Source organism: Drosophila takahashii, chromosome X (genome assembly GCF_030179915.1).
Source record: "Drosophila takahashii strain IR98-3 E-12201 chromosome X, DtakHiC1v2, whole genome shotgun sequence".
NCBI classification, from domain to species: domain Eukaryota; kingdom Metazoa; phylum Arthropoda; class Insecta; order Diptera; family Drosophilidae; genus Drosophila; species Drosophila takahashii.
The window spans coordinates 18,157,829-18,184,768 of NC_091683.1; the positions used below are offsets into that span (position 1 = coordinate 18,157,829).

Consider the following 26,940-nt stretch of genomic DNA (forward strand, 5'->3'; position numbering starts at 1 on the left):
ATACAGATACAGATACAATCCAATAGTCAGAACTTTTTGTCGAGTAATTCACTAACGAACTGTCAATCGTGTTTGAACACCATTTCGAAATTAGAATGAATTGTGTGTTTCGCGGTCGACCGCAAACCAAATAATAAAGGATTCGGACAGTCACATTCAGATATTGCAATCAATTGAGGTGGAAAATACAAATGGGAAATGGACATGCACGCAAACAACTTTGAGTTGCCTTCTTTTTTTTGTATTCTCTTGGAATTTGTATAATTCACAGCATTAAATTGCAGTTTATTTAACATTCTTTTATTTATTTAATTTTTACATAATTAGCAAATTTTAAAATCTAGAATATCTGAAATATATTTAAATAAATCCCAATTTAGATTCTGAGGCTAGGGGAAAATTTATTATAATTTTTTTTGTTCTTTGTAGTTAAATACTGTGACAAAAAAAAAAAACGAAATGCTATCTAATAAGTGTGTGCAACAAATTTGTGTTCGTGTGTCCTGAATTTTCTAACAAGATCCCCGAACCCCCACTGCTGCTCGCCTATCGAAAACTCTATTCCGTATCCGTATTCAACTCAGTACATGGCAAATAGCAGGAAGATGGCAGCCAACGCCATTCGGAGCAGATTGTCCGCCATCGGCGGTGTGGAAAACGAGGGCGCCAGACAGTCGAGAGTTCCGGCCACCACGTGGTATACGCAACCCTGAAGGGTTCCCCATTCACGGGCCGTCAGATAGAAGATCAGGCATCGGGCCACGCCCATGTTCCGCCTCAGATTCGAGATCTCCTTCTGCAGTTCCACATCGATCTCGCTCTGGCGCAGTGCCTCGTTGTATTTCCTGGGGGTAAATGTGAGATAATATATATTTTATCATACTTTTGTCAAAAACCAAAATCCCAAAATTTCCAAAAAAAAGAATTCGTTTTTTGACCGTAACAATGGAAATATTATTCCAATTATAGATTGCCATGCCTTTCTGAACTCGTGATTACATTTCCAATAGAATGGTATTTAATTACATTTTATTTTTTAGCAATTTTTCGCAAAAAATTATGATGTAAAAAAATGAAAATTGACGAAAATGTTATTTTTCCAAAATGAAGGTTAAATGGTTAAAACCAGAAATTCGTACATAATTCATAGGTACCAACTGAGAAAGGATTTTCAAATATCCGACCTGAAAGTAGGTCAGTTTTAAAGAGGTCGTTTAATATTTTAAGGCACTTTTACTATGTCATATGTCGTATCTTATGATATAATATGAAAAATCCTTTAAAGATCCATCAAATTATATTAATTTAATATTTTTATAGTTCAAGGATGAAAAGTGGTATTGGAGTGACAACTTACAGCTCCAGCTTGGCCAGTTCCTGTTCGCAGTTCTTTAGCGTCTCATAGGCGGTATTCAGCTGCTCCTGTTTCTCGCCCAGGGCCACGGACATCTGGTCATTCTGCAGGAGAAACCGGTCCTTGATCGTCAGCAGCTCGTCCTCCAACTGGGCGTTCTCGCGCTCCAATTCGAGGGCTCGCCTCTGTTGGTTGGCCAACTCGGTGGCTCCCTCCCGGTATTTGGCCAGCTCGCGGAACATTTCGGAGCGGCAGGTGTCGAGCATTTCGGAGAAGTACTCGCACTCCAGCGACTTGGACTCCAGTTCGTTGTGCAGTGTGGCCTCCCGCATTCTCACCTGCTGCAACTCGCTGTCCAGCTGGGCGCAGCTTTCCATGGACACGTGGACGCGACTGATGGCCCTCATCAGCTGATGGGTCAGCTGTTCCCCACGACGCTGCTCCAGGCAGATCATCTGGTTTCGGGTGAATAGCTCCGTTTGGGTTCGAGCGGCCTGCTTGGAAATCAGACTTGTAATTGCTTGAAGAGTGCTTTTATTGAACTCACATGAGCCTGGTACTTGCGAACCAGAGTGTGGAGGTCACAGACTTCGGCTCTTCGCCGGCGCCAGAGTCTCGCCAGCATGAGATTGAAGAACCTGATGGCCAGCAGTCGGTTTTCCGCATCCATTGGCTGTTCCAACAGCTCCTGCACTGCCTGTTGTGGCTTCTCCTCGATTTCCGCATCACTTTCCTCGGGAGATACAAGTACAAGTAGCACTTGAAGCGAAAGTATCTCAAGGTATTCTGCCAGCCAGTATCCAGAAGTATCTCATGGCTTTCGATTTGATCAAAGATTGCCGCCGCAACAAGGAGGCTAGCGAATAACAAATTCAACAAACCCAAGACCCAAAGGCACCGGCTCGGAAAAGCGGGGTGGGGTGGTGGTGGGTGGGAAATGTGGAATTTTCTGGGAAATCAACGAAAATCGAATCAGGCCCAAAAACACACACACACACACATAAAGTGAACAATTTTATTAAAGCATCCGTGTTGCGTGAAAAGCCAAAAGGTTTTCCCCAAACCGCTGCTTTCGCTTGATTGACCAACTGACGAAATGACAAAGGGACTGAGTGACTGAATGACCAATCGACAAAGGGACAGGAAAGTGGCTTGGTAATTATTTACATGAGTACTTATTTTTTGGTACCTCTTAAATATAATAAGATGGCATTTGCTCTATATCTGTAAATTCCAAAATTATGGCAGGCTATTCAAAAATATTTTGAATTACCTTTTGGTTTACACTTAATTTACCCAAATAAGTTTTTAAATTAAAAAAAATTAAAGGGGTAAGAAGTAGCTCTCACCTTTTATCAACTCTGAAATTTTGGCATAGTTTTAATTAAAATATCATTAGGGCGGCGGAATGAATGTTTTTTTGAGCCTTGGCAACTCACTAATCCGAAAACCAAAAGGGAGTGGAGGCTAAAGACGGGGAGCTGGCAAAGAGGCAAAGAAAGTGGGAGTGAAAACGAGGAAGTAGGTTGACTGCAAACATCATCAAACTAATTATGAACAAGCCGAGCAGCAGCAGCATAAAGTCGAGTATCTTTTGCATATGAAAGCAGCTGGGAAATTGGAACGCTGTGGAAAACCCCATTTTACCATTTCACCAGCTCACCATCTCAACCCCCTCCCCTTGCCACCATTGATTAAAAGTTTGCTGAAAAGTCAACACACAGGAGCTCTGGTTTTTGACCAGACCAAAATGCAATTTGCAGTGAAAAGAGTCACAAAAGTTTCGCTGAATTATTCAGCGATTCAAGATGAATTTTTTAACTGTGGAATCATTTTTGGAATGTCCAGGAAAACTAAGGAAATGTACACGGGAAAATAAAATAGGTATTTGAGTCTTATAAATAAATACAATGTCAGAATTTGTAAATCAATTTTCTTTGTTTAATCAGTTTTATATGTGGAATTATATTTAAATGATTTGGAAAAAATATTAACAAATATAATACCATTTTTCATATTGTCTAAAAAAATATTTGACTCTTAAATGTTTAAACATTTCAACAAATATAATTAAATTGTCAAAACTGTCTGGAAAATATATATTTATTTAATATTTAAAAAATAATATTTTTTTTTACGAAATTTACTGAAGAATATTTAAGCTTTGTTTTAAATGTTCTTTGTTTTTTTTTTTTTGTGTATTAACCCAATATCGTGTGTGGGCGTGGCACTCGCTGTCTTGCCGCCCCGTATTTTTGTGTATGCCGTAAAGCTCGAGAGCTTATCCCAGGCCGTAACCCCCCGGAATTTTCCCCCCTTCCACCCCCTTCAACCCCTCTTCCTCCACCACTGCGGCCGCCTGCCCTTTTTGCAATTTCGCTGCTCATTTGCCAGCTTTTTTATTTGCATAGCCGTCGTCGTCGTCATCGCTGTTTGTTGCTTTTGCTGCCTTCGTTACCTTTACCTGGGCTGCTGTATTTTATTTTATTTGCATTTGTTTGTAAATGATTAACAAAGAGGTTAATGTGCACAGCGAGCGAGATAAACAGCGAACAGAGAACGCCAGCTGAGTTTTCTCCATTTTTCCCCCCTTTTTTTGGGATTTTTCAAGGCAAGGGCAAGGCAATGGGTGGTTTTTAGGGGTGGGGAAGGCAGGAGGGAAAGGGTAGGGGTTCTGGCAGCTGGAGCAGAAAACATACAGCGTACACCAAAGGCAAATACTCGGCAGCAAGATTAATACACTGCAATTTAGAGCTGGAAAATTATCGAAATTTTCGATATTTTCAAGGGAAAACACATTAAAGATCGGGAAATAACAAACTGCCGATATTTTAAAGCTCTACTGATAATAAAAGTCTTGAAATTTATTTTAATAGCCAAAAAGAGTCTTATAAATAAATCTAAAATGTATATTTCATCTAAAACACAGCCAAATACTTAGAAAACTTATTTGAATAGTTTAAAAAATAAATAAATTAAATATTTGCCAGAGTCCTGAAAAGTTTATGTTTTTACTTTTTTCCTTTTAATTTTCAACAATAATTGTGTAACATATATAATTCATTACTTAGCTTGCTAATTATTTTACAGTGCAATGAAAACTTGTGCTGAAAAATGTAAATTTAGTTCATTAGGCACCGCTTTGCATGTGTGTGTTATTATCTTGGTGTGTGGGTGGGGGCAAATTGTGGGTGGCAGTGGCATCATTTAGAGATGCAACATGGATGACCTTCACTCACACACAAAAAAAGCATTATACTTCTGCTCCTCGTGTGGCTGCTCGTATTTTCCTTCCTTATGCTTTATTTTGTTTGATTTGGAAAATTAAGGCCAAAACTGCAGCAGCTGAGGGACCTGAGAAATGTGTGTGTGTATGAGCATCCTGCAAGCTATTCAGATTTTAATATATATCTTCTTTTTTATCTCTTTGCAGTTTGTTGCATAAACTGAAGCCCATTACTTTAAACCAAATGTTGAGGTAAGTAAAATTATTAATTTGAAATTGAAATAATTGAATAATATATTTTTAAATGTTTTAACAAATTAAGGAAATTTATTCGCACTACCCAAAAACCCAAAATCTTTTTCAAGAATTGATTGTGGCGGGCAATCGCAATCGCAGTTTTAAAGTTTCACTTGTGTCCTAGGACTCTTTTAGTTTCTTGGCCGCATCTTTTACTTCTTTGGCGCAAAAACCTCCGGACAACTTTTGAGCATGGTGAAAAGTTTGTTTTGGTTTTTATTATTTTATTATTATTAGAGTTGGTTCGTTGGCTCCGTTGGTTTATGTATATTTCATATGCCATGAATGGCACACACGCACATTGCCCACACACAGATATACCGCACCTACACAAGCGCACACGATACAGATACACAGATACAGCTACAGCTACAGATACACACGCATACAATGGGGTAAAAGTTTTGTCATGGATTCAAGTCGGCACGCCTCAATGTATGCAACACACTTGTGGCTCATGTTGTATTAATATAATCACTTTGGGAATTTCCCCCGACTTACCGAGAGCACTGAGAAAAATGTGTTAAAAATATAAAATTAAAAAATATATTTTGAATTGTTCCAAATATCACTTCTTATAAATATTAAAAATCAAACTGTTCCCAAATCAGAACGCAGTGAAATGTAAACTGTTAAATTTGTGATCGATTATGGGGAATTTGGTAAACAAACACGGACCATTGCTCATTGAAATAAACAAACAAATAAACAGCAGGGGTGATATTTACATTTCCAAAAACGCAGATGTTTAACCCTTAATTCAAGAATTAATTTCTGATTCAAACGAAGACTTTTTTTGTGCAGTGAAAAGCAGAAGCAACAACACGAGCATGTTAAATGGATATTAAACTATGACTATGGCGACTGCGGTTCCCTGTACTTTTTTCCTCTTTTTTTTTATTTTGGCTTTTAAGGGGTTTCTGTTCCCCCGATTCTGTCCAAAACTTGCCCATTATGTTCCAGTTGATGTTTTGTTGGCTACCGTGTCCGCATCCCTGATTATGACAGTTAAATGTCGTGTGCGGCTGGTTTGGTGAGTCAGTTCAGTTTCAGTTTCGGTTTCACTTTCATTTTCAGCTTCGGTCTACGGGGCGTATGAGTAATCTGCACTTGAAGCTCCCTCAAACTGAAAACTGCCAGCAAAAAACGGACAAAAAAGGTTAAACCGATTTAAATGATCCGGATTTAAATGGCAATTAATTAAATCATTAATTTGGTTATACTTACCAAATTTCTTAAGAAAGTACATTTATATTTAAATGCAAAATAGGAGGTTTTTTCTTGATTTATTGTAAATAATTAAGTTCTTATTTGGAACAAACCATCTTAAGTAACTCTACAAGTTTTTTTTGTTATATGACCTTAATAAACTTAATTACTTTGATGCTTTCAATGAGTTGGCAGCAAACTATCATTTACAAAACGATAGTTTGCCATTCTCTATTAAGATGGAATAACTTTTGCAGAGTATTTGGAAAATGTTATTAACCGAAAAGTTTTCTAATCTCACTTTTGCCTTTTCCGGTCTGCAGCCCCTCTCCCCCTCCGCACCCCCTGGAAAAATATCCATCCCCCTGCCCATTTTTGCAGCCTTAGTTTTTCGGGGCCTTTGTTTTAGCCTCGTTTTCCTTTTGTCATAATTTGGGCATGTTAATTTGCCGGGCTTATGGCTTTTGAGTGGCGTGCCGTGCGTATCCTTGTCGACCCTCAACCGCTGTCCTTTTCCCCCTCCTACCCCATTTTCCCTCAGTGTTTTCCATGGCCAGAAATAACACACACACACACACAGACAGATGGATGGGTGGCCATCAAAAAGTGTAGCATACAGTTTTGCGTCGCTTATGTAATGCAATGCTCGAGCATCTGACGTTGTCTGCCTTGACTTTCATGCGTACGTAAGTGTGTGCGACGAGCGAGAGAGAGATACAAAGCTAGATAGAGATGGAGAGAGGGCAGGAGAAAGGGATGGTGAGAAAGTGAGACAGTGTGTGGAATAGTCTCCTGACTACGTGCACATACATTAAACGTCCGCCTAATGTTGGCGTCATTAGCCGCGCCACCAACCCAAAAGAACCCCCTTTCCCTTGACCTACGCCCACTTTCACCCTCCCACTAACTTTCACCTCCATCTGAAACTTTTCACCATTTTCCTGCCTTCAGCAAGACATTCCCTGTGACTGAATTCTCGCCACGCAATTTGTGCACTGAGATTTTGCCCTTATTTTGCCCAAGAATAAACTACTTTTCCAGTTCATAGGCGATTCAAAGAGTTTACTTAGCAAATTATTAGCTAGGCATAAGCGAATTTGAAATATTGAATATTGAATATTCAGTGAAAGAAGAAATTTAGTTTAGTTTTTTTTTTAATTATTTTATACGCTGGTCACATTGGCTTTAGTAAAATCAAAAACCAAGCCTGCGGGCACACGTCAATTCCTCTCTGTGTAGCTGTAAGCAAAACAACAATTCCATTGATTTTATTCTCTTAATTTTCCTTTATTTGTGTTTGCAAATGCACTGTCATAAGGCAATTTTGAGGACCTCTGCTTTAATACAGCATTTTATAAATTATTCACAAAATCTTCGATCTGGATTTTCGAAACGATTCGCTTTGAGGCCCTAGTGCTGTGGTTTAGTTGGCTGGACTTGTGTGGCTTTTGGCACCTCCGGCTGCGGCACCGCCCAAGGACCACCCACTCGTAATGCTGATGACATCGGTGGCAGACTGCACTCAAAACAGCGAAACTCAGGGCAATCTTGCGCAGGCGGCGCATCTCATCAGACCAGGAATGTGGAATATAAACCCATGAGATGGGTGTAGAATGAGGGCAAGAGGAGAATAATGGCGTCACTCACAAGCACACACACACACACACACACTGGTAGACTTGCCAGGAAAGTCACACACAAACACACATCACCATCACCACCATTTTGTTGACTAATGATTTACAAAATATCCTGCTGAGCTGCCGTCACATGCATGGCACACAAGTCAGTCCATCGAAAGAGAAGGACACCACTTGGCTTCTCCTTACACTCGGAGAAAATGATGATGCTTCTTGGAAATCCATTTCTCAGAATTCAATTTCACTCGAGCGGCAAAAGTGCTTCACTTCTTGGAACTGTTTTGACTTTTCCGATAATTTCAACATAACAAATTATAAATCAAATTTCCAATAATTGAAAACAATCGAATTAATACCGAATGATTAAGTTCAGAGTAATTTCATTCTAATGACTACTTTATTTGATTTATTTTCCATTCATTTATTTCACATTTTAATATTCTAGAAAAGATGCTTTAATTTGATTTAAAGTAAACAAATGATAGATAGACTTTTTGCCGCAGTGCTTGGCCCATTGTAGCCTTTTCTTATTTTGGCTTTTTTATTCCTCGATTTGATGGCAATTACCAACAAGCAGCGAAGGCATCAGAATTCAACGTCTAATCGGAATGGATCAATGTCAACGGCCCCATTTCGGAGGTGGGACATCTCTTCGCTCCTGTCTCGGACTTCAATTAGAGCGCCAAGTGCAATCAAAAATCGTATAGCTGCGGGGTTTTCGGGGGCCTCGCTCCCGGGGATCCTGAGTCCTGAATCCGGAGATGACGATGACGATGACGATGCCAACGACGTGTCTATGGCCGGCACATGAATGTGTAACCATGTCTAACACATTATTTACACAATACGCCCAAGTTAATTGGTGCCGGGGCCGAAGGAGCAGCTCGATACCCATCTCCATCTCCATTTCCACTAAGCCTCTCGCACATCAGACATATTTGTGTGCTGTTTATAAATGGATACAGGATTCCGCACAGGACGAGGACTGACTGACTGACTGAGGGACGGAAAAACAGAGAGACAAGACAGACAGACAGACAGACAGACAGAAGAGGACCTCCCGTCCCGTCAAAGTGTGCGCAATTAATTATTTGTCATTGGTTTCCCCCCATTCGCAGTGTGTTTCCTTTTCATATCGCCTTTGAATGGCGATTTGAGCATCAAATTATCGTATCGTTCAAAGACTTTGGGCTTTTGACAGGGGGCTTTGCTTTGCAGGTGTATGAATTTACAATAATTGAATTGGAATTGAGTAATTAAGCTAGTATTTATTGAGCCCGGTTTCTTAATACTTGGTCTCACTTTTATTCAATGAATTTATTAGCTAAAAACAAAAATCACAATTTTGGCATTCATTTCACGAGCTTTTCAGCTCAATTATTAACTATAAAATATTAATAAATGGAGTTAAGTTTGAGTAATTAAGCTAGTATTTGTTTTTTTGTAGAGCCTGGTCACTTAATGCTTCGAAAACAAGTTTGGCCACACTTCAACGATCAAATAGGGAAAAATAAATTCACAATTTATTAGCTTAAGTCAAAAACCCAATATTTTGGCTTTCAATTCGCGAGCTTGCGAAAAGGTTCAATGAACCGGGTATTTTTCTATAGGTATATATTCCTTTTTTTTTCACATAAATGTGTGTTGGCTGAAGTAAGTTCTCCGTCATTTGAGCATTTCAAATTGATGATTGCTTTGTTGTACGCTTTGTGGAAACTTTTCCGCTCCTCTCAGTTTTCTGTTTTTTTTATACATATATACACCAATTTTTTTTCGCCAATGAACAAAGCTAACACCATTGTGCTGGCTATTTGGGGGAGGTGGTAGAGACGCCTGGCATTCATTTTCAACTCAATATTGACCAAGCCAAAATATTTGGATGCTTTCTCTGCTTTCTCTGTTTGCCGTTGGTCTCCCATCCCGCTCACTCCACTTAATTTTCACTGCTCTCCTTCTCCTCCTCCTCCTGGGTTTTTCCGACTATTCCCACGGAAAGTTCGTTGCCTTGCCGCTGGAAACGAAAAAAAAAAAACAGATGACGGAAAAAGTCGCCTGGAATTCCCTTTGAATTTTCCCCTAAATTTATGCTACAGTTATGGTTCTGTTTTGGTTTTTCCCTGTTGATGGTGCTGAAAATGATTTCCGGGTCGCTCATTAACTCCAAATTTGATTATATTTACTTATTTCCACGCTTCTCTCTTTGACCTTTCCTTCGCCCGCCTTTTGTAGAAGGAAAAACTCAAAGGGAAAAAAATAAATAGAGACAAATGTCAACTTCAACTGGATTTCCTTTTATTTATCTAAGTAATAGACTTCGTTATAAAAATAATAAATACAAAAACTGAATAACTAATAAAAAATACTAGAAAACCATGAAAAAAGTATTTTCATTATATTTATTAAGCAATTAAATTTACTCAATTTCTCTTCATTATTTTTCGCCCCTGCGCATGTAATTCGATGCGCTTAACCTTTTTGATAGTCGCCTTGGCAATCCCCAAAAGGCGGCGAATGGGTAAAAATAAATTAACAATAACAAATAGGAGACCGAGGAACAATAGCAGCAACATCACTTCATCAAAATAATAAACAAAATGCGTAATCTGCGGACCAGAACAAATGAACTCAAAATCCGATTTGTATGTGTACCATCGAATCGAATACGGTTATATCTCTCTCTCGATTTTATAAACACTACACCCCATCTATAAACTGGGAAAAAATTGAAATTTCTATTAGCTTAATTGTCATCTTTCCGCTGAACGAGATTTTGAATATTTACAATTAATATTCAAACAATCTCTAGTGACCTTAAGCACATGGAGCCTTGCATTTTTTATTAAAAAAATTCGTACTGAGTAGTAATCCCAGGACCTTGAACTTAGTCCATCAATGACTGGCAGAAACTTTTACAAAATAACAAAATATTTATAGGAATCCAAAGTTGTCCCACACATGACATTTATCCCATACCTAAAACGTTAAAACTTTACCCTTCGGCTAATGGTCAATTCATAAGAAATCCATGACATTCACAAAATATTACCCACAGATGTCTGAAATTCCATCGATTACTTTTGATTGTAAATCCAAAGTTTTTACCGAAAGGTGACAACCATAAATTGGTGGGTAATTGAGGAACAATAAAGCCCAGCTGTCCAATATCCCATCCTTAATTTCCTTGGCACTCCTACATTTGTTTTTGAATACTCAAATATTTATAAGAATTCAACCTTGGAACCTTGAACTTGATACAAATTATTTTTAGATCCAATAACAATCCCTGAAAAGTGTAATTTGCATATCATTTTGATACATGGAATTATTTCCATTTTATAGATAGTAGTGTTGATAGTTTAAAAGCTCAGAAAATTAGCGATTATGAGCGGAGGAACGGGTAAAATCAGAAGAGCAAATGCAGATGCCCCTTGACCCCCAAATAAAACTTTTCCGCCCCCGCTCACTTTGTTTTTTTTTTGCCGTCTGCGGGTAATTAACGCACATTAATATTTCAGCATTAACAACCTTCGATGCCTTTGTTTGCCTTTGACAGCCCCCCGAACGAAAATCCCGAACAAACCGTAGGAAACCGAAAAACCAAAAACCACCCATCGCCCCCAAAATGCTGTTAGATAAATATTTGCCATAAAAATAATTGTTGGTGGTGTTGGTGCTTTCGCTTCGCTTTGGGCGCTACGAAAATGTTCATAAACCTCAAATGCGCATTCTTTGGGCTTTTATTGTTTATAAACAAATAACACACAGCTAATAAATAAATCAAATTAATTCCGATTCCCCCAAAGTGCGCTGGCTCACTAAAATAATAAAGAGAAGAGCGATTTTTGCATCCTAAGCTATTCTTTTTATTTTTTGAAAATCATCTTTATACCCGTTACTCGTAGAGTAAAAGGGTATATTGTATTCGTGCAAAAGTATGTAACAGGTAGAAGGAAGCGTTTCCGACCCCATAAAGTATATATATTCTTGATCAGGATCACTAGCCGAGTCGATCTAGCCATGTCCGTCTGTCCGTCTGTCCGTCTGTCTGTCTGTCTGTCTGTCTGTCTGTCTGTCTGTCTGTCTGTCTGTCCGTCTGTCCGTATGAACGCTGAGATCTCGGAAACTATAAAAGCTAGAAGATTGACATTTTGCATGCAGATTCTAGGAGTTCCTACGCAGCGCAAGTTTGTTTCAAAAGGGTGCCACGCCCCCTCTAACGCCCACAATCGCATATATACGATTTTAAAAATTTCAATATTTTGGAAAAGTAAAAATGCAGTTTTATTGTGTTTATCAATACCTATCGAAATGTAGAAGAAATTTTTTAAATCGGACCATTCGTTAAAAAGTTACGGCGGATCAAAGTTTTTCTCCATCTCTTTCGCACTCCCTTTAGCTGAGTAACGGGTATCTGATAGTCGGGGCACCCGACTATAGCGTTCTCTCTTGTTTTTATCTTGTTTTTTCCTGTATGCAATGTATAATGATGATGATGATACTGGGATGTGATGGCCTCGCAATCAATGTAAATAAATGAAAACACACATTCGGAATCTAGAATTGAGGAAAAAACCAAATCGAGCGAATTGTATGCGAAAATAAATCATTATGTAATTACGATGCGCGCACATCCACATACATACACACATACATATAGCCATTCAAATTGACTAACTAAACAAAATGTCCGCACGTGTAACGGGAAATGTGTTTACGATATACCATACCATATATAGAGAGTGTACCCCATCCCCCATCCACCATATCTTTTAAATGGTGCGTGGGCAGCCGCCCGCCTGGAATGCCATTCAAATGACAGGCTATAAATAGGCATTCAAACAAACAAGTTGGTCAAAGTGACTGCAATCGAATTCCCAGAAGAACAATGCGACCGACAAACGGCAGCAAATTTCTGCTGAAAAAACCCAGCAGTAGCTCTTTTAGATACAAAAAGTGTGGGGGAGTTGGAAAGTGGGGGAGAAAAGCCAGTGTCACAAGCAAAATGTCAAAGTTGCAATAATCAAAGCAAGGCAATAAATTCTTGGTATTGTCCATTAAAAAAAAGGTAAATCTCCAACTTTAAATCAGAAAAATATCTCAAAAAATATCTGGTATTATTCTAATTCAGCGACTGAAATTTCCGCGAAAATTTTATTTTTTCAAAATCACACAGAAGGTGTTAAAGTTTTTTTTTATTATTTTGTTATCTGTTCAAAACTGTATGTATTTTTGGTGTAGGACCATTTTTGCCCAAGTTACAGCAAAAAATTAAAATTTTTTCCAAAAGCCCAGATCTCAATTTTCCACAAAAAAATAGTTCTTTTTTGACCGGAACAATGGAAATATAGATCCAAATATGGATTGTCATACATTTCTGAACTCGTTTTTAAAATTGCAATCGATTGGCATTTAAACCTGGGCATTTAATTTCTTTTTGTCATTTTTCGAAAAATATCATGATGTACCCCCTTATAAAATAATGTAAAAATTGGCAAAAATTTTATTTTTTCAAGATCACAGGGAAAGTGTCATGGATTTTTTTTTTATTTTGTTATCTGTTCAAAACTGTATGTATTTTTGGTGTAGGACCATTTTTGGCCAAGTTACACTAAAAAACAAAAAGGAAAAATTAATATTTTTGTCAAAACCCGAAATCTCCGATATAAAAAAAAACAACTGTTTTTTGGCCGGCAAAACATTACTACCAAGAAAAGAAACTCGAGTAACTATGGGTTTATCGAAATCACAACTATATTGTTTATAAACTGCCGGACAGTCGGGGGAGATATCAGACCTCAAAGTCACATCCATCGAAATATTAACACTAGAGGCTGGTATTACTGCTATCTTCGCTTGCCTCCAAGTCGTCCATCCACTCGTTGGCCTCGTCGCTCATGTTGCAGAGAAACCTCAACTTGTCCTTAATCTTCGCGATGCGCTTCTGGTCGGCGACCATTCGATCCCGAGTCGCCAGGACCTCGTCCTGCAGGGCGGCATATCGTTGGGTCTCCTCGTGTAGACGCTTTTGCACCATTCGGAGAAGGTACTTCAGGAATGCATTATCCACTTGGACCTCATCACTGCTGGAGTCGTCCTCTTGACTCTTTGGCTTGGCCATCGTCTTCATTTCCTCACCAATTCTCTCGTCCAGCTTCTTGAACAATTTTCGCGTTGTCATCATAACTTCGTAAAGCTCCTTGTCGGTGGTGCAGCCTTCGTCTTCCATTTTATTTTATAAGCAAAAATTTGATCTAGAAATAAGAATTTTGAAAATTTTTGGTCTAAACAGTTTGATGCCTTGACGAATTCTGAACTTGGAAAGTGGAAGACTGATGATTTAGAAGTCGAACGCCTGCTTAGTTCTTGATTTTGTATGGAAATGTTCAAGGTAGTTAGACCAACCACATTACCACTAATAAGAGGTGACTCAATCCATCCAACAATGACCCATTTAGAACACCTGCTTAATGGGTTCTGGTTCCCCAGTAGTCCGGTTGTCCAGTTGTCCAGTTTTCCCAAGCACAACACTCCCCACTAATCGCTCAATTGTCACTGACGACTGACCGATCCCCGGACTATTTGTAATTACCAGGACAGGGGTGCTCCATTTCGATTCGATTCGATTCGATTCGATTCGGTTTCTCCTGGTCGAAGGTCGAACTTGGGAGCATGAGGAGCTGGCCGGGCAATGATTATTTGATTAAGCGACAGCAACTAAGCTGATTACGTATACGTAATGCAATACAACCACCTCTTCGCAACTTGGATGCACTCAACAACACACGGCTAATCAAAGGGGGTGGCATTGGTGGATACACTTTGAGAAAATAACAATAATAATAACTCAGCATTTAACAATAATATTTCAAATTGGTTTTAAATATAAATTTAAAATATTTTTTATTTACACCTCAAAATAAATATTCTTCAAATGTATTTTAGGAAACAAAATTAAAACCATTTTTAATATTGATAAATTGAAGTAGGCTTAGGTCCTAAATTTTAGGTGTCTCAAAAATTGTATATCTCTTTTTTTAATTCCAATTTCTCTCAGTGTCGGTCTGCGAGCAGACTCTCGATTGCAAAATGGTTCTGGTGTCGGATGTCGCAATGGCGTCACTCTTTGTCCATTCAGGTGAAGGTTGCCTGTACGCCGTTTGCAAGGGATGTGCTCTTGTCCCTGCACCACCCACCACCCATCGCCCGTCCCTCCCCCATTTCCACTCAGTTAATTAGTGCAATTGGAGTAGCTGGTCGTAAATACGCTGCATTTCATGGATTGGCCCAAATTTATGGCATTGACACGTTTCGATTTAGCCAGCAGCAGCAGCAGCTGCGTTTTTTTCCAGGGATTTTCAACCCATTTAGATAAGGTTGGCGTTAAAAGCGAATTAGTTTCTTGGATTAATGGCAAGGGCTTTTCCTTTTGACCAGCTTGCTGAATTACCGAAAATTGCTTACAATGTCTTACGCTAGCGAAACGGACTCTGCAATATAGAAAAATTTCAATAAAGTTTACAAAAGGGAATATTAATAATATACGAAATATTTGAGATAATTTTAAATAATAAAAGCTTATTTTTAAAGTTTATGAGCCTGAGTTAATAACATATTTTCCATCCAACACAATGAATATTTTTCTCCACCCTTTTTCCCATCAAGGTTGGGCAAATCCCTTCTCATAACGACATTTTCCACTACCTCAATGAACAGTTTATATGAGGCGTATACGTAATATACGCAATGTGCAACAAAAGTATAAAATAAAAGACCCTTTTGCCTGGGAATCGGGAGATGAATGAGCAACGAGTACCAACGACGTTGACAATAAAGCTTACAAATTGAATAAACAGAAATATATATATATATGTAGGTACTATTTGCATTTGAAAAAAAGAAAATGAAAAGAGATGGGTGGAAAAAAAAAAGAAAATTCCCGAGAGCGTTCTCACAATTCATTTGATGTTATTACCTCGCATATTATCCACTTAAATGAGAGACAGGGATGGCAAGGGTTAAGAGGGTTGGGCAATGTCAATGCAACCGTCTCTGTCTTTTTTCCCCACTCTCCCCTTCTCCTTCCCTCAATTCCTCTTTTTTTGTATATGTGTAATTAATGCGCTTAAAAAGTATTAAAATGAAATTATGCTCGCAGCTTACAAATAAAGCTTGCAGTCACAGTACAAAAGGGTGAAAAAATGGGGGGAAAGTACAACAAAAACAAAAAGGAAAACTCGGGGGCACTTGACTATCAGATACCCATTATTGCAAAAAATATTGCAAAATAGTATTACACTCATTTGTTATTTAATTTTATATTTTTATATATATTTTTGTATTATTTTTATTTTATATTAAGTTCTAGTAAGTTAAAGTTCTTCTCTTGTTAAACAATAAAAATTTGTCAGATATATCGAAATATTGTCGTAAAATATTGGTAAAATAACTGGTATAAAATATATATGTATATTGCGTTGAAAAGGACAAAAATACGATGGCGAATGAGACAGATAGAGGGCTACAGAAAAGGACGGCAAAACCCAAAGGCCATCAAACATAAAGAACAAACTGTAACGAAAACAAAAAGGGAAAATGCGAAACGGGGAAAAATGAAAACAAACTTGTTTTTCCAATGCAGTCATCACAGGCAGCTAGAGAAAAGTTTTTTTCTTTTCCTTTTTATTATTTTTTGGAAAACCAAAGGCGGCGTGCACGGAATTACAACTTTGCGATGGGATGGAAACTTTCTCTGATGGAAAACTTCTCGGCTGCTGTTGGCATTTCTATCAGCCGTGAGTTTTTCGCTGGATGGAAAATTCAGACAGGAAAATTCAGCCAGGAGGCCAAAATCAGATGAACTCTTCCTGCTAAAAACAGAGATACACGAAACGAGACAGTGCTACGAGTAAATGATAAAGCATCGCAAAAGTTTTTCGCCTCTGTCGCTGACAATTGCCCAGCCATTTTGGCAGCGCAAATTTGTAACTTGATCGCACTTTTGTTCTATCCGGATACTAGTATTTCAATTTATGCTTTAAGTACTAATAAATTGTACAGTTTTTGTGTTAAAAACCAGAGGAACTGGGAGAGTTTAGTAAAAGGATTTTAACTCAATTATATATATTTTTTTGCATTTATAGCAAAGCTTTATTAATATGCGGTTACTAATAACTTAAATAAAAAAAACCCCGTTGATCAGAAAAATTAAATTAAAAGTGTATAGAAAAATGTAGACCTCTGCCTAATTAAATATCCAAATAATTGTTCATGAATAACTGAGAGAGTAATTTTCGATTTAAATGGCAGCACTTATGTTGCCTTGGCTCCATTTATTCCTTTTCCACGAATTAGCCCGACTTTCGCTATCGAAGGGCTTATCTATCCGGGGATATCTAGGCCATATCGCATGTCCTGCGGTTCCTTCGACCTTGCTGCCTGGCCGCCTGCCTATTTATACGGCAAAGTGAAAGTAAATCAATTCAATTAAAAGCTCATCAAATATAATTGTGCATGGCAATCGATAAAATGTCTATTAGACCTGCTCACTTAGTCACAGGCAGCTCAATTCCCATGTCCAATTGGCATTGCCATTCCTTCTGGCCACTTTGTGTCCCATAAACATAAGCGAGCATTTTACGAGCTCAACGAAATTATCGACAAATTAGTATAAATGCCCCATGCCACATGAAGGAAGCGGCAATCCGTCTGTCGAAAGAATTTCTGCGTTGAGGAGAGGCGTAGCAAACCTGGGAGAATCTTGGCTTAGGGTTTTGGTTTGGGTTTTCGGGACAACCCTCAACGAGGAAGAGGCCAAAGGTTCCCGCAAACCTTTGTCAAATCAAAGCACGCAAATTGTGTCCCCCTCTTTGCATATTTTTATACTCTCTCTGGAGGTCAAAACGACTGGGAAAAAAGTGGATGTACTAATTTAATTAAGTCTGTTTGAATTACGTAGTTTATTACACTTTTTTGTGGAGTTTTAAATGTCGTTTTATATTTATTCTGTCTAAAATTCAAAAGTGAAAAATTAGAGCTTGAAAAATATATTTGTTCGATATTTTCATAATATTGGTTTTATAATATTGATGTTTTCAAGAAAAAACACATTAAATATCGAAAAAAAGAAAACTCGATATTTATTTATACAGTCGATATTTGTTTTTCCAAAAGGAAAACTTTGATGATGATTTTCACATTTTTTTTTCGCCTGCTGTTTTTCTCTCATTTCCGCTCCGTCACATATTTAATATGCACAATTTCACAAAAGGATCAAAAAAGGAAAGGGCATTCGATTTTTCGAGTTGCGGCGTCCGCCCCATGATGATGTATTGTTTTGATTCGGGGAATTCGAAGTTTTTCACGGTCTGTGGGGCTAAAAATAAAATGAAACCGCCGCCGCCGTCGGAAAAGAAGAGAGGAGCACAGCTACGTGCCGCAAAAGTCCGCCAACAGCTGTAAGCCATATGACAAAGCCTCCATTTCCCTTCCATTTTTTCCGTTTTTTTTTTTTTTTTTTTTTTTTGATTTTGGTAAGGTTTTTGGCCCGATCTGCTGTCAATGTTGTTCTGTCTCGCTTTTTTGTGCACCGCCACCCACTTTCCTTTGTTTTATTTGGTTTGGTTTGGTTTTCTTTTTTATTTTTTCTTTGGTTTCGTTTAACTTCTTCTGACAGTTGCTGACAGTTTGTTTGAAGGATGCCCGTGCTGTCGTTCCGCCCATCATTCGGTTTTGATTTGCCTGTGCCACGCCCCTTGCCCTTTGGAAACCCTCCTCTCCTCCCGCCCCTGGCACTGCCACGCCCCCTTTAACGCCTGCCGCCTTTGGGTTCCCTGGGTCTTCTTTTTTTGACGGATGGTGCGTGCCTAAGCGAGTTTCTTGTCCCAGGACTTTGCATATTCCCACACATCACGTATACGCCAGGGTCACCTGGGTGTATATGTAAATATGTGTGTATTTTTGTGTGTGTGGGTGGGTGAGGGTGTGGGTGTGGGTTGTGCGAGGTAAATGATATTCGAGGAAGACAAGTGGCTTAGTGTCAATGGTGACTTTTATTTGGTTACAATAAATTAAAAACATATTTCAAAGTTATTTAAAATAATTCACCTAATACTTAATGTCTAAAAATAATACTAGATACATTTAACATAATTATTAAATAAAATAATTAAAGCAGGAGACTAAATTCAGTGAAATTTAAGAAGCTTTAAAAGCAACTATAAAACCATCACCAAAAAGGAAATTGCCCATAAAGCAAACTAAATCCTGTTTTGGTCCAACATTCATTATTTAAACAGAATTTCATAAGGCACTGCCGAAATAAATATAAATGTGTGGGTTGTTTTTCTTGTTTTAATTCAAAATGAAAATTGTTCGTTTTGGCAATTTCCACACAAAAGGAAACTTGCAACTGGTAATTCGTTGAGCTATTTGCCATATTTCCTGTCATTTCATTTCACATTTTGCAAAATGCGTTTTCGCATCTTTTGACAGCCAGGAACCAACTCTACCCGTCTCTCTCTCTCGGGCAGTCTGGCCATCTCTTTCTCGGCGCACACATGCCATTTCAATTTGTGCATATAATAATAGAGGAGTTGTTTATCAGACGTAATTACTTTTGGCCCTCAAAGTCAAGAGACCAAAAAAACAAAACAACGAACGAAAGAAAGAAAGAAAAAAAGAACCATTTGGTTTTCGGTTTTGGATTACCTTTCCCGCTTGATTGATGTAATTGAGCGGGGCGCTTGATTGATTGACCAACTGACTGCATGAGGCGAGTGTGCATTGCCATCAATTTTGATGGATGCCCGGCGCCCAGCAAGGTCAAGTTGTGTGACCCCTGAACCTCACACATCCCTCAATCCCTCAATATTTCATTTGTGCAATCAGTGTTCACTGTTCGAATCGGTTGCCTTATTTCTCCCTTTTGCTAGCACAAAAAAAAAACAGGAAAAAACACACTCAAATATTTTACTACCTGGGATTCGCTGCGCATTTCCCTTTGCTTGTCTCATCAAATATTTAAATGCCAATTTCACAAATATTGTATGGCCGGCAAATTCAATTTCGTAAGTGTAATGGCCAACAGCAGCGGCAGAAATTAAGTTAATAGAAGTAAAAAAAATAAATGGAGTATAACATTTAAATATAACACCATTAGAACTATTACCATAAATATGAAATATAAACTTGTCTACATTTACTGTTCAAATCAAAGGCCTTTCAATTCAATTCAGCAAAAACCTGGCTGAACATTGCAGCAACCTTGCTGCTCGACAAAGAAATTTTAATAACTGCAATTCCAACATTGTTTACAGATACGATACAGAAAAAATGGCACACAGCTATAAAAGCTGTATCAACAATTGTTACATCCATAACAATAAGAGCAACAATGGCAAACTTCAATTCAGGGAATAACAAGCCTTGGCAAAATATCTACAACTTTATAGGGCATTAAAAAAGAATCCAACATATTCATCAGTTTCGGGGGAAAAAATGGCAAGCGAATGAAATATTTATATTTAAAACATTGCAGATATGACAAGAAGATAGGGAAAACCATAAAAAGTACATTCTGCAAATACGCATAACTTTGAAAACAATAAAGCGTACATATATTATTTTAATGTTTTAATTTTAGGCATAACAAAATAATTGTAAAATTGTGTTTTTGTAGTTTTAGTATCGTTGAAATACAGTTTTACTTAAAGATCCATAAATTAAACTATTTTACACCATAATATAGGTATTTTTATATCTTTTTCTTAGGAAAGTTCACGAAAAATATTTCTAATAATTAAACGTTAATAAGTTGATAACGTTGATAAACCTTTAAATTGAAGATAGTTATGGCACCTACAACCATACACCTGTAACCCTGCATATAGATAAGTACGAAAAATAAATCTATATATATAAGTACATGCAACAGAAGCCGCGAAAGGATGGCAAGGATGCCTGCCAAGTTTTATGGCCGCAAAGTATGCAATAATAAATTGAGCAATTGTCGCTGGAAAAGGACGAAGAGCAGGGTGGGAAGGGTGAGGGGCTTAGGGGTTAGGGGGTCGTGGGTAAGTGGGTAAGTGGGCCGGGTGGTTTGTCCTTTGGGGTTGAGGCTGCCACTTGGCGCGCACGTAATGAGCATATTTGTAGCACACTTCTCGGCGTACGTGTGTGTCCTTTGAGGGAAAGTTTATGCAAGTTATTTTTACTCTGTAACCCGGAAAGGCGGAAAGACGCTCCTTTCACCCAGGAACAGAAGGAGGAACAGGAACCTTCGAACTGCTGGCGGAATTTCCTCTCGATTCCGAAGGGGGCGGCGCAGGTGTTGAGGCGTGGCACTTGACGAAAAAAGAAGCAAAAGGACCGTTGTCATACACTCCTTCACAAAACTTCCGGAAGGGGAAAACTAGAGAGCGGTGCCATATCTCTATCTCGCTCTACATAAAAGGACGATTTGATTTCCCTTCGTGTTGTTTTTTCCTATCCATCCCAACCAAACCCCCACTCACCTCCCATTTGTTTTCCTTTCCGTGCTCAAGTTTTCCCGTTTGGTATCTGCATTTAATGGTCGCCGGTGAAAGATGAATTCAAGTGCTTCGATTTCGCGAAAAGTGTTGTGTTCGAGTGGTTTGAGCCAGTGAAGGAGGTGCTCCTTCTGCTGCTGCTGCTGTTCAGCATGGCCTTATAACCTGGCACCCGGCACTTTAATGGGCACGATTAAATTTGCGATTTATTGGAGCCATTCTCTGGAAATAAAGAATAAAGGGATCAAAAAGGATGGCAAATTTCAACAAGTCATTTTCAATTTAAATTGCCTTAGATGTATTTCTTTTTTCTTGGCAATACAATTATACTTAAATCTAATAATTTCATCTTGCTATATATCGATTTTGGAAGTCACTTTTAAATGTAAAAGTATGCAATGATAAATGCGATATATTGTTGCATACTTTTTGGCTGAAAATAGGTGATTTGAAAGCCTCAGTGATAAGAATTACGTACTTATTTGTCCCACTGTATTTAAACTGAAGTGCATTTCGCCAGTCGCATCCCTGTTTGTCCTTGGGCATTTTCCTCCATTTGATCCCTCGTCCTTGGTGCTTCCTTTCTTCGCTAATTCGACAGCCCGAAAGTTCAAAAGCGCAAAGAGCGTAAATTCATTAAACATTCGAGGAACGGGCGTGAAAGTATTTTTTTAACGCTTCTCCTTTTTTTTTAGAGTCCTTGCCGTGCGGTTGTTTGTGTTTGTGTGTCTGGCTAACGAGCTCTCCGAGTTTAACAATGAGCGAAATTTCGCAGCTCATTGAATTTGAAGTCATGTGTAACACGACAGCGCTTCGAAAAAAAAGAAAGCGGAAGAAATCACGGGGCCCCGAGTAATCAGTCAGCTTTTTATATAAATACACACACACACACATATATATATATAGGATCTGTATGGAAAGGCGGGCGCATAAATGTCACACAAAGGACTCCGACACCCGTGAAGAGCGTCTGTCACAGACTATATATAAATACAAAATAAAATAAATAAAAAGGAGCCAAGACGGCTAACGAAATACACGCAGAAAAATTGCTTAATCGGTTGGTAATTATCGGATTGTCTTTCCGACTTCCCTTTAAAATGGGTTGTATTTCCTTACTTTACCTTTGGTTAATATAGATTATTATGTCAATGCGTTTATTTTATACATTAGTTTAGATTAATATATAACGGATTGAAATAAAAATCTAAGAAAGTACAAAAAAAATCAAAAATGTTGTGTAAAAAATACCATAAAATACCGGACAAAACTTAAATTTAACCATACCTACATATATAAATGGGATAGCTAACAGGCAAAGCTATTTTTGGTATTTAAATAAACAGACCGAATCCCAAACAAAACATCTAAGCAAGGCAGATAAGCATTAAAACGTGCTTGTGGAAAATTAAAAAAAAAAAAAAACACACTCAACAGATATTTATAGTTATTTTAGTCAATAGAGAATAGAACGTGCTTTTTCCGTGTAGCCAAATTGAAAAGCCAACAATGTAAAGTAAAGTACAGCAACAAGCTGCGAAAATGCCAGCCACTTGAGTTTGTGTCCCCGAATTGGAATCAAAGTCAGGTGCAGGAGGCCATGGCCATCGTTTTAAGTGGGTGGCCGGGTGATTCTGGGGGTGGTAACTGGGTAACTGGGGGTGGTAAGGTGGGGAAGAAGTCCCCAAAGTGCGACAAAATCGAATCGCAGCGAAAACGAAAACGAAGAACCTGTGGCCATGGCCCTGGCAATGTCGTCACCCGCTAATTCCATTAGTCTTAGTTTTTAGATGTTTCTTGGCTTCCGGCTGCAACGATTCGGTGTTAGTTCAGTTGTCTGTCAGCTATCAGCCGGATCCGTAGCGCCGACTTATCCTCATAGAGACTCACAAGTGCCTCTAATAACTGCTCCTGCGAGTCCCAGTTCGATAATTTGCATAAATCTCCATCTGGGGTAAAGTTTTCGCCATGTCAAAGGCTCAACTTTAAAGTGGATTTTTGTTTTGTTTTTTAAATTGTGTCAAGCTCATAAAGTGTGTGCAGATTGCAAATTGGCAAGCGGATTTGTGCGTGCGAAATTAGTTCAATTCGAATGCTAATTCAATTTGGAAGTTTTTTTTAAAGGAAAACTCGTTAAACTTTTTGGCAAAATTGTTTGCAAATTGGCAGATTTACAAATAGATCCTGTGTTGATTATGCACATTTAAATATTTATATCTTTAATGTTTCCCCTAATTATTTTCAAGCTGAAAGGTGCTAATAGTTATTTATTTAGATAGTTAATTGTTTGGTATATCCCAAAATCATTAGTAGGTATTTTACATTAAAACCTTATGAAAATGCAAATAACTTCAGAAAATCATTTAGTTTCAAGGGCAACCTGCCTAATTGCTGTCTTTAGTCTTGGACGTCTGAGAAGCAAAGCATTCCTTGTATAATTAATGAAAGAACACACACTTCTTGTAGACATTTGACCACAAATCGAAATTGGAAATTATAGGATGCACTTGAATACTAAAAGCTAAGCCCTGATGGACATTGGACATCGGGGCCAAAACAAATGCATTTTGTTGAATTTCCCATTGTAACATGACCAATCAAGGCACACTCCTGATTTCTGTTTGGTGTACTGTAAAAAAGCTGTATAGAAAAATATTTAGTTATTTAGAGTAATATAGAGTTAAACCACCATTGATAAAATTATTGAACTTCTTATAACTTTCACTAACTTTTAAATAAAGTTAGCATTTTCTATGTTATGGACTCCAATAAAATCAGAAATTCTTATTCTAGTGGATGCATTTTCTGCCAGTGCACCTTGTCCATTTCTTCATTTTGTGTGTGGCAAGCCGCACAATTATTATTGCAGGACTACCCGAAACCCGTTGTGCCTGTCATGTCTAATGGTTGTATCTCTGTTTTCCATTTGCAGCTGAGTCGAGTCGAAGGTTTTTTGGATAAAAGGGAACCTGCCGTTTGAAAGTCGTGGCAGAAGTGCAGCCATTGCAGCCGAGTCAACTTCAATTAGCCGGAAACGGAAACGGACCATGTGATCTGCAATCTACAATAAATGCAATTGTATATTAAACACACTCACATCCGTTGGGACAAAATGTCTGGAAATTAACTCAATATTAAGAGAGAGAGAGAGACGAGGGACAGATCTAGATCTGGATTAGATATATATCGCATGTGCAGGGCAACGGAAACGGAAGCGTCAGCGGCAACGGCAACGGAAACGGAAACAGTAACGGAAGCGAAAACGGAAGTGGCTAACGTAACGTCACCCAGTGAGCAATAATGACCAAGAAGTACGAGTTCGATTGGATTATTCCGGTCCCGCCGGAATTGACCACGGGCTGTGTGTTCGATCGCTGGTTCGAGAACGAAAAGGAAACGAAGGAGAACGACTTTGAGCGCGATGCCCTCTTCAAGGTCGACGAGTACGGGTTTTTCCTCTACTGGAAAAGCGAGGGCAGGGTAAGTTGCCAAAACAAAAGCCCCCATTTATAAAAAACTTAGTTTATTTTTAAAATATAATTCATTTCTAATTTAATTATTATACTCAAATCTGCAGTTTAATTTAAAAAGATAAAGGATTAAAAAAATAAAAAAAAATACCTGCATATTAAATTAAATGAATTCAACATTTAAATTAATTAATATTAAATACAAAATATTTAATTTAAAAATATTTGAATCAAGTTAGAAAATATTAGTCACGATATTATCAAAGATTAAAATCCTTAAACCAACCTAAATTGTTTTTTTTTAATATTTCCATATTTGAAATAATTTAATGGAGTAATGGAAGAAAATCCGAGCTAAAATAGTTACATTGAATATTAAATTATTGGATTTTCTACGTGTTTTTAAATCAGAGTACCTATTTTGTGAAATTTATAGAGTAAGATGCTTAAACTCTAGACTGATTAAAAAATATATTTATTCGACAGGATGGCGATGTCATCGAGCTGTGTCAAGTGAGCGACATTCGGGCGGGAGGAACCCCAAGGGTGAGTATTCAATACATATTGCGTATTTATTTTAGGGGGCTCCCAATTTGTTCTCTAATTATCAGAAAATCCAATTTCCCTTCGTGTTAGCATCATCAATATTTAAAATCACAATAAATCAAGCTTTTCCTCCAGTTGTGTTGATGTTGGTTCAACAAAAGCATTTCAAACATTAAAAGGCTCCATTTATTGTTTACAGCGAAATAGATTTAAAACGACTTTGTGGAGTGCGGGCAAGGGATTTAAAAAAGCTGCGTTGCAATCAAATTTATATTTTTCCACACATTTATAAATCGTGGTTTTTCTGTGTTTTTGATCCATTTCATGACGCGCTGTTCAATTAGTCGATTTACTGTCAATAATAAAACACAATCAATGGCCATTTAAAATATATTCAATTAACATTCTTTACCAAATAAATGGGATATATTATTAAAACATTTATTAGAACATAGTTTGATTAGTTACATGATTATTATTAAATACAACTAGTTCTAAAAAAACATTTGTGATAAAAAAAATATCAAAAAAATCAAAAGTGAAACCTTAAATTTAAATCAATCAGGTTTTATCCTTGAGCAACTGGTTTTATGGAGTAGAACTGGTGCTTATTCTGTGACACCTGTCTCCCACTTTTCATTGCCTACTTTTTCACACGTTGCTCCTCCTTTCCCCCTAAATTTTCCCCGCTTTTCCTGCCAAGTTTTGACTAAGTGCAGTTGGTCTTTCCTTTATTTTTTTTTTCGCTGGCAGGATGAACTATCACAAAGCCATAAAACTGTCGCCTGCGAGTGTGTGTGCGTGTGTGTGCACTAGTGGGTGTCTGTGTGCGTCGGTTAATGTGTCAATATGTCACTTTTGCTCTCAATTGTTTTCAGCCAGCGCCATTTGTGGATCAAAGTCGCCGTCTTCGACTCGAAACGCATTTGTTCCATGCGCTAGATTTATTGTCACCGACTGGCCACGCCCCCATTTATTTATTCCTTCTAATCCAACATATGGCACATATATCCGTGCTATGTAAGGGGTATATATATCTCAGTTTATACACATATATATATATAGAAGGTGGGAGGTGGACTGATAGAGTGATGTATTTGTGTTTGTCTGTCGACGTCTCCTAAATGAAATTTATGACCGAACAGCAACAGCCCGAAATGAACCTCCATTTGGGCCAATCCATCTATTTGTTGTCGGAGTCCTCTCTCTCTATATATATATATATAGCATCCTCTATATATATATATATTTATGGCCGATGCAGGTGCTGTCCCGAGACTCGAACTAATTTAGATTTGCCGTCCAGTTTCAGTCTCTGGTTTTCCCTTTTTGCCCCTCCGTTGACACACTTTTCCGGAAGGGAAAGGGGCAGAGGAGGAGGGGGAGCGGAGACTGAAAGTGAAACTGAAACGGAGGCTCGGATGAGTGCATCCAACTGGCAACTGGCAAGCCAAGCCCATTTGCCCATACCTATAGAAATGCCCATATCCACTTTCATTCCATCATATCCTGCAGTGCTGCATACTTGGCTTTTTTTTGTAGGGACAAGAACATTTTTAGGATCTTTAGTTGATCCCGTTTTTTGACGACTCACTGAAGTTTTGAAATTTAACGACCACGTTTTATAAAAAATGTGTCCAAAATTCGTAAAATTTGACTATTCATTAAAAAG

The 26,940-nt window shown here is 38.1% G+C and overlaps 2 protein-coding genes across 6 annotated transcripts in view; one reads left to right on the forward strand and one right to left on the reverse strand.

Moving 5' to 3' along the window:
* The window catches only part of norpA (no receptor potential A), a 48,856-nt gene that overhangs the window by 4,732 nt on the left and 17,184 nt on the right, over window positions 1-26,940 (forward strand). For 3 of the 5 annotated variants that reach the window (XM_044396195.2, XM_044396196.2, XM_070218151.1), the window contains exons 2-4: window positions 4,788-4,832; window positions 24,185-24,732; window positions 25,209-25,268. In XM_044396195.2, the coding sequence (XP_044252130.1) occupies window positions 24,553-24,732; window positions 25,209-25,268 (240 nt within the window). In that variant the 5' untranslated portion in view covers window positions 4,788-4,832; window positions 24,185-24,552. Of the gene's footprint in view, window positions 1-4,787; window positions 4,833-23,093; window positions 23,207-24,184; window positions 24,733-25,208; window positions 25,269-26,940 lie in introns of those variants that run through there. The other 2 variants (XM_017146810.3, XM_070218152.1) reach the window with 2 other exon arrangements.
* Window positions 402-13,952, reverse strand: LOC108060886 (tropomyosin alpha-1 chain). Its single transcript, XM_044396200.2, has 4 exons — window positions 13,568-13,952; window positions 1,902-2,113; window positions 1,358-1,848; window positions 402-845 (listed from the first exon to the last, which is right to left on the reverse strand). Exons 1-4 carry the CDS (start codon window positions 13,950-13,952, stop codon window positions 581-583), a joined length of 1,353 nt encoding a protein of 450 aa, XP_044252135.1. The 3' UTR covers window positions 402-580.

Coding starts and splice junctions, on each gene's coding strand:
- LOC108060886 (XM_044396200.2), bottom strand. CDS start 13,952: ATGGAAGACGAAGGCTGCACCACCGACAAGGAGCTTTACGAAGTTATG. Junction 2,114..13,567: donor GGAGGCAAGCGAAGATAGCA/GTAATACCAGCC, acceptor TTTCGCTTCAAG/TGCTACTTGTACTTGTATCT. Junction 846..1,357: donor GAACTGGCCAAGCTGGAGCT/GTAAGTTGTCAC, acceptor ATTTACCCCCAG/GAAATACAACGAGGCACTGC.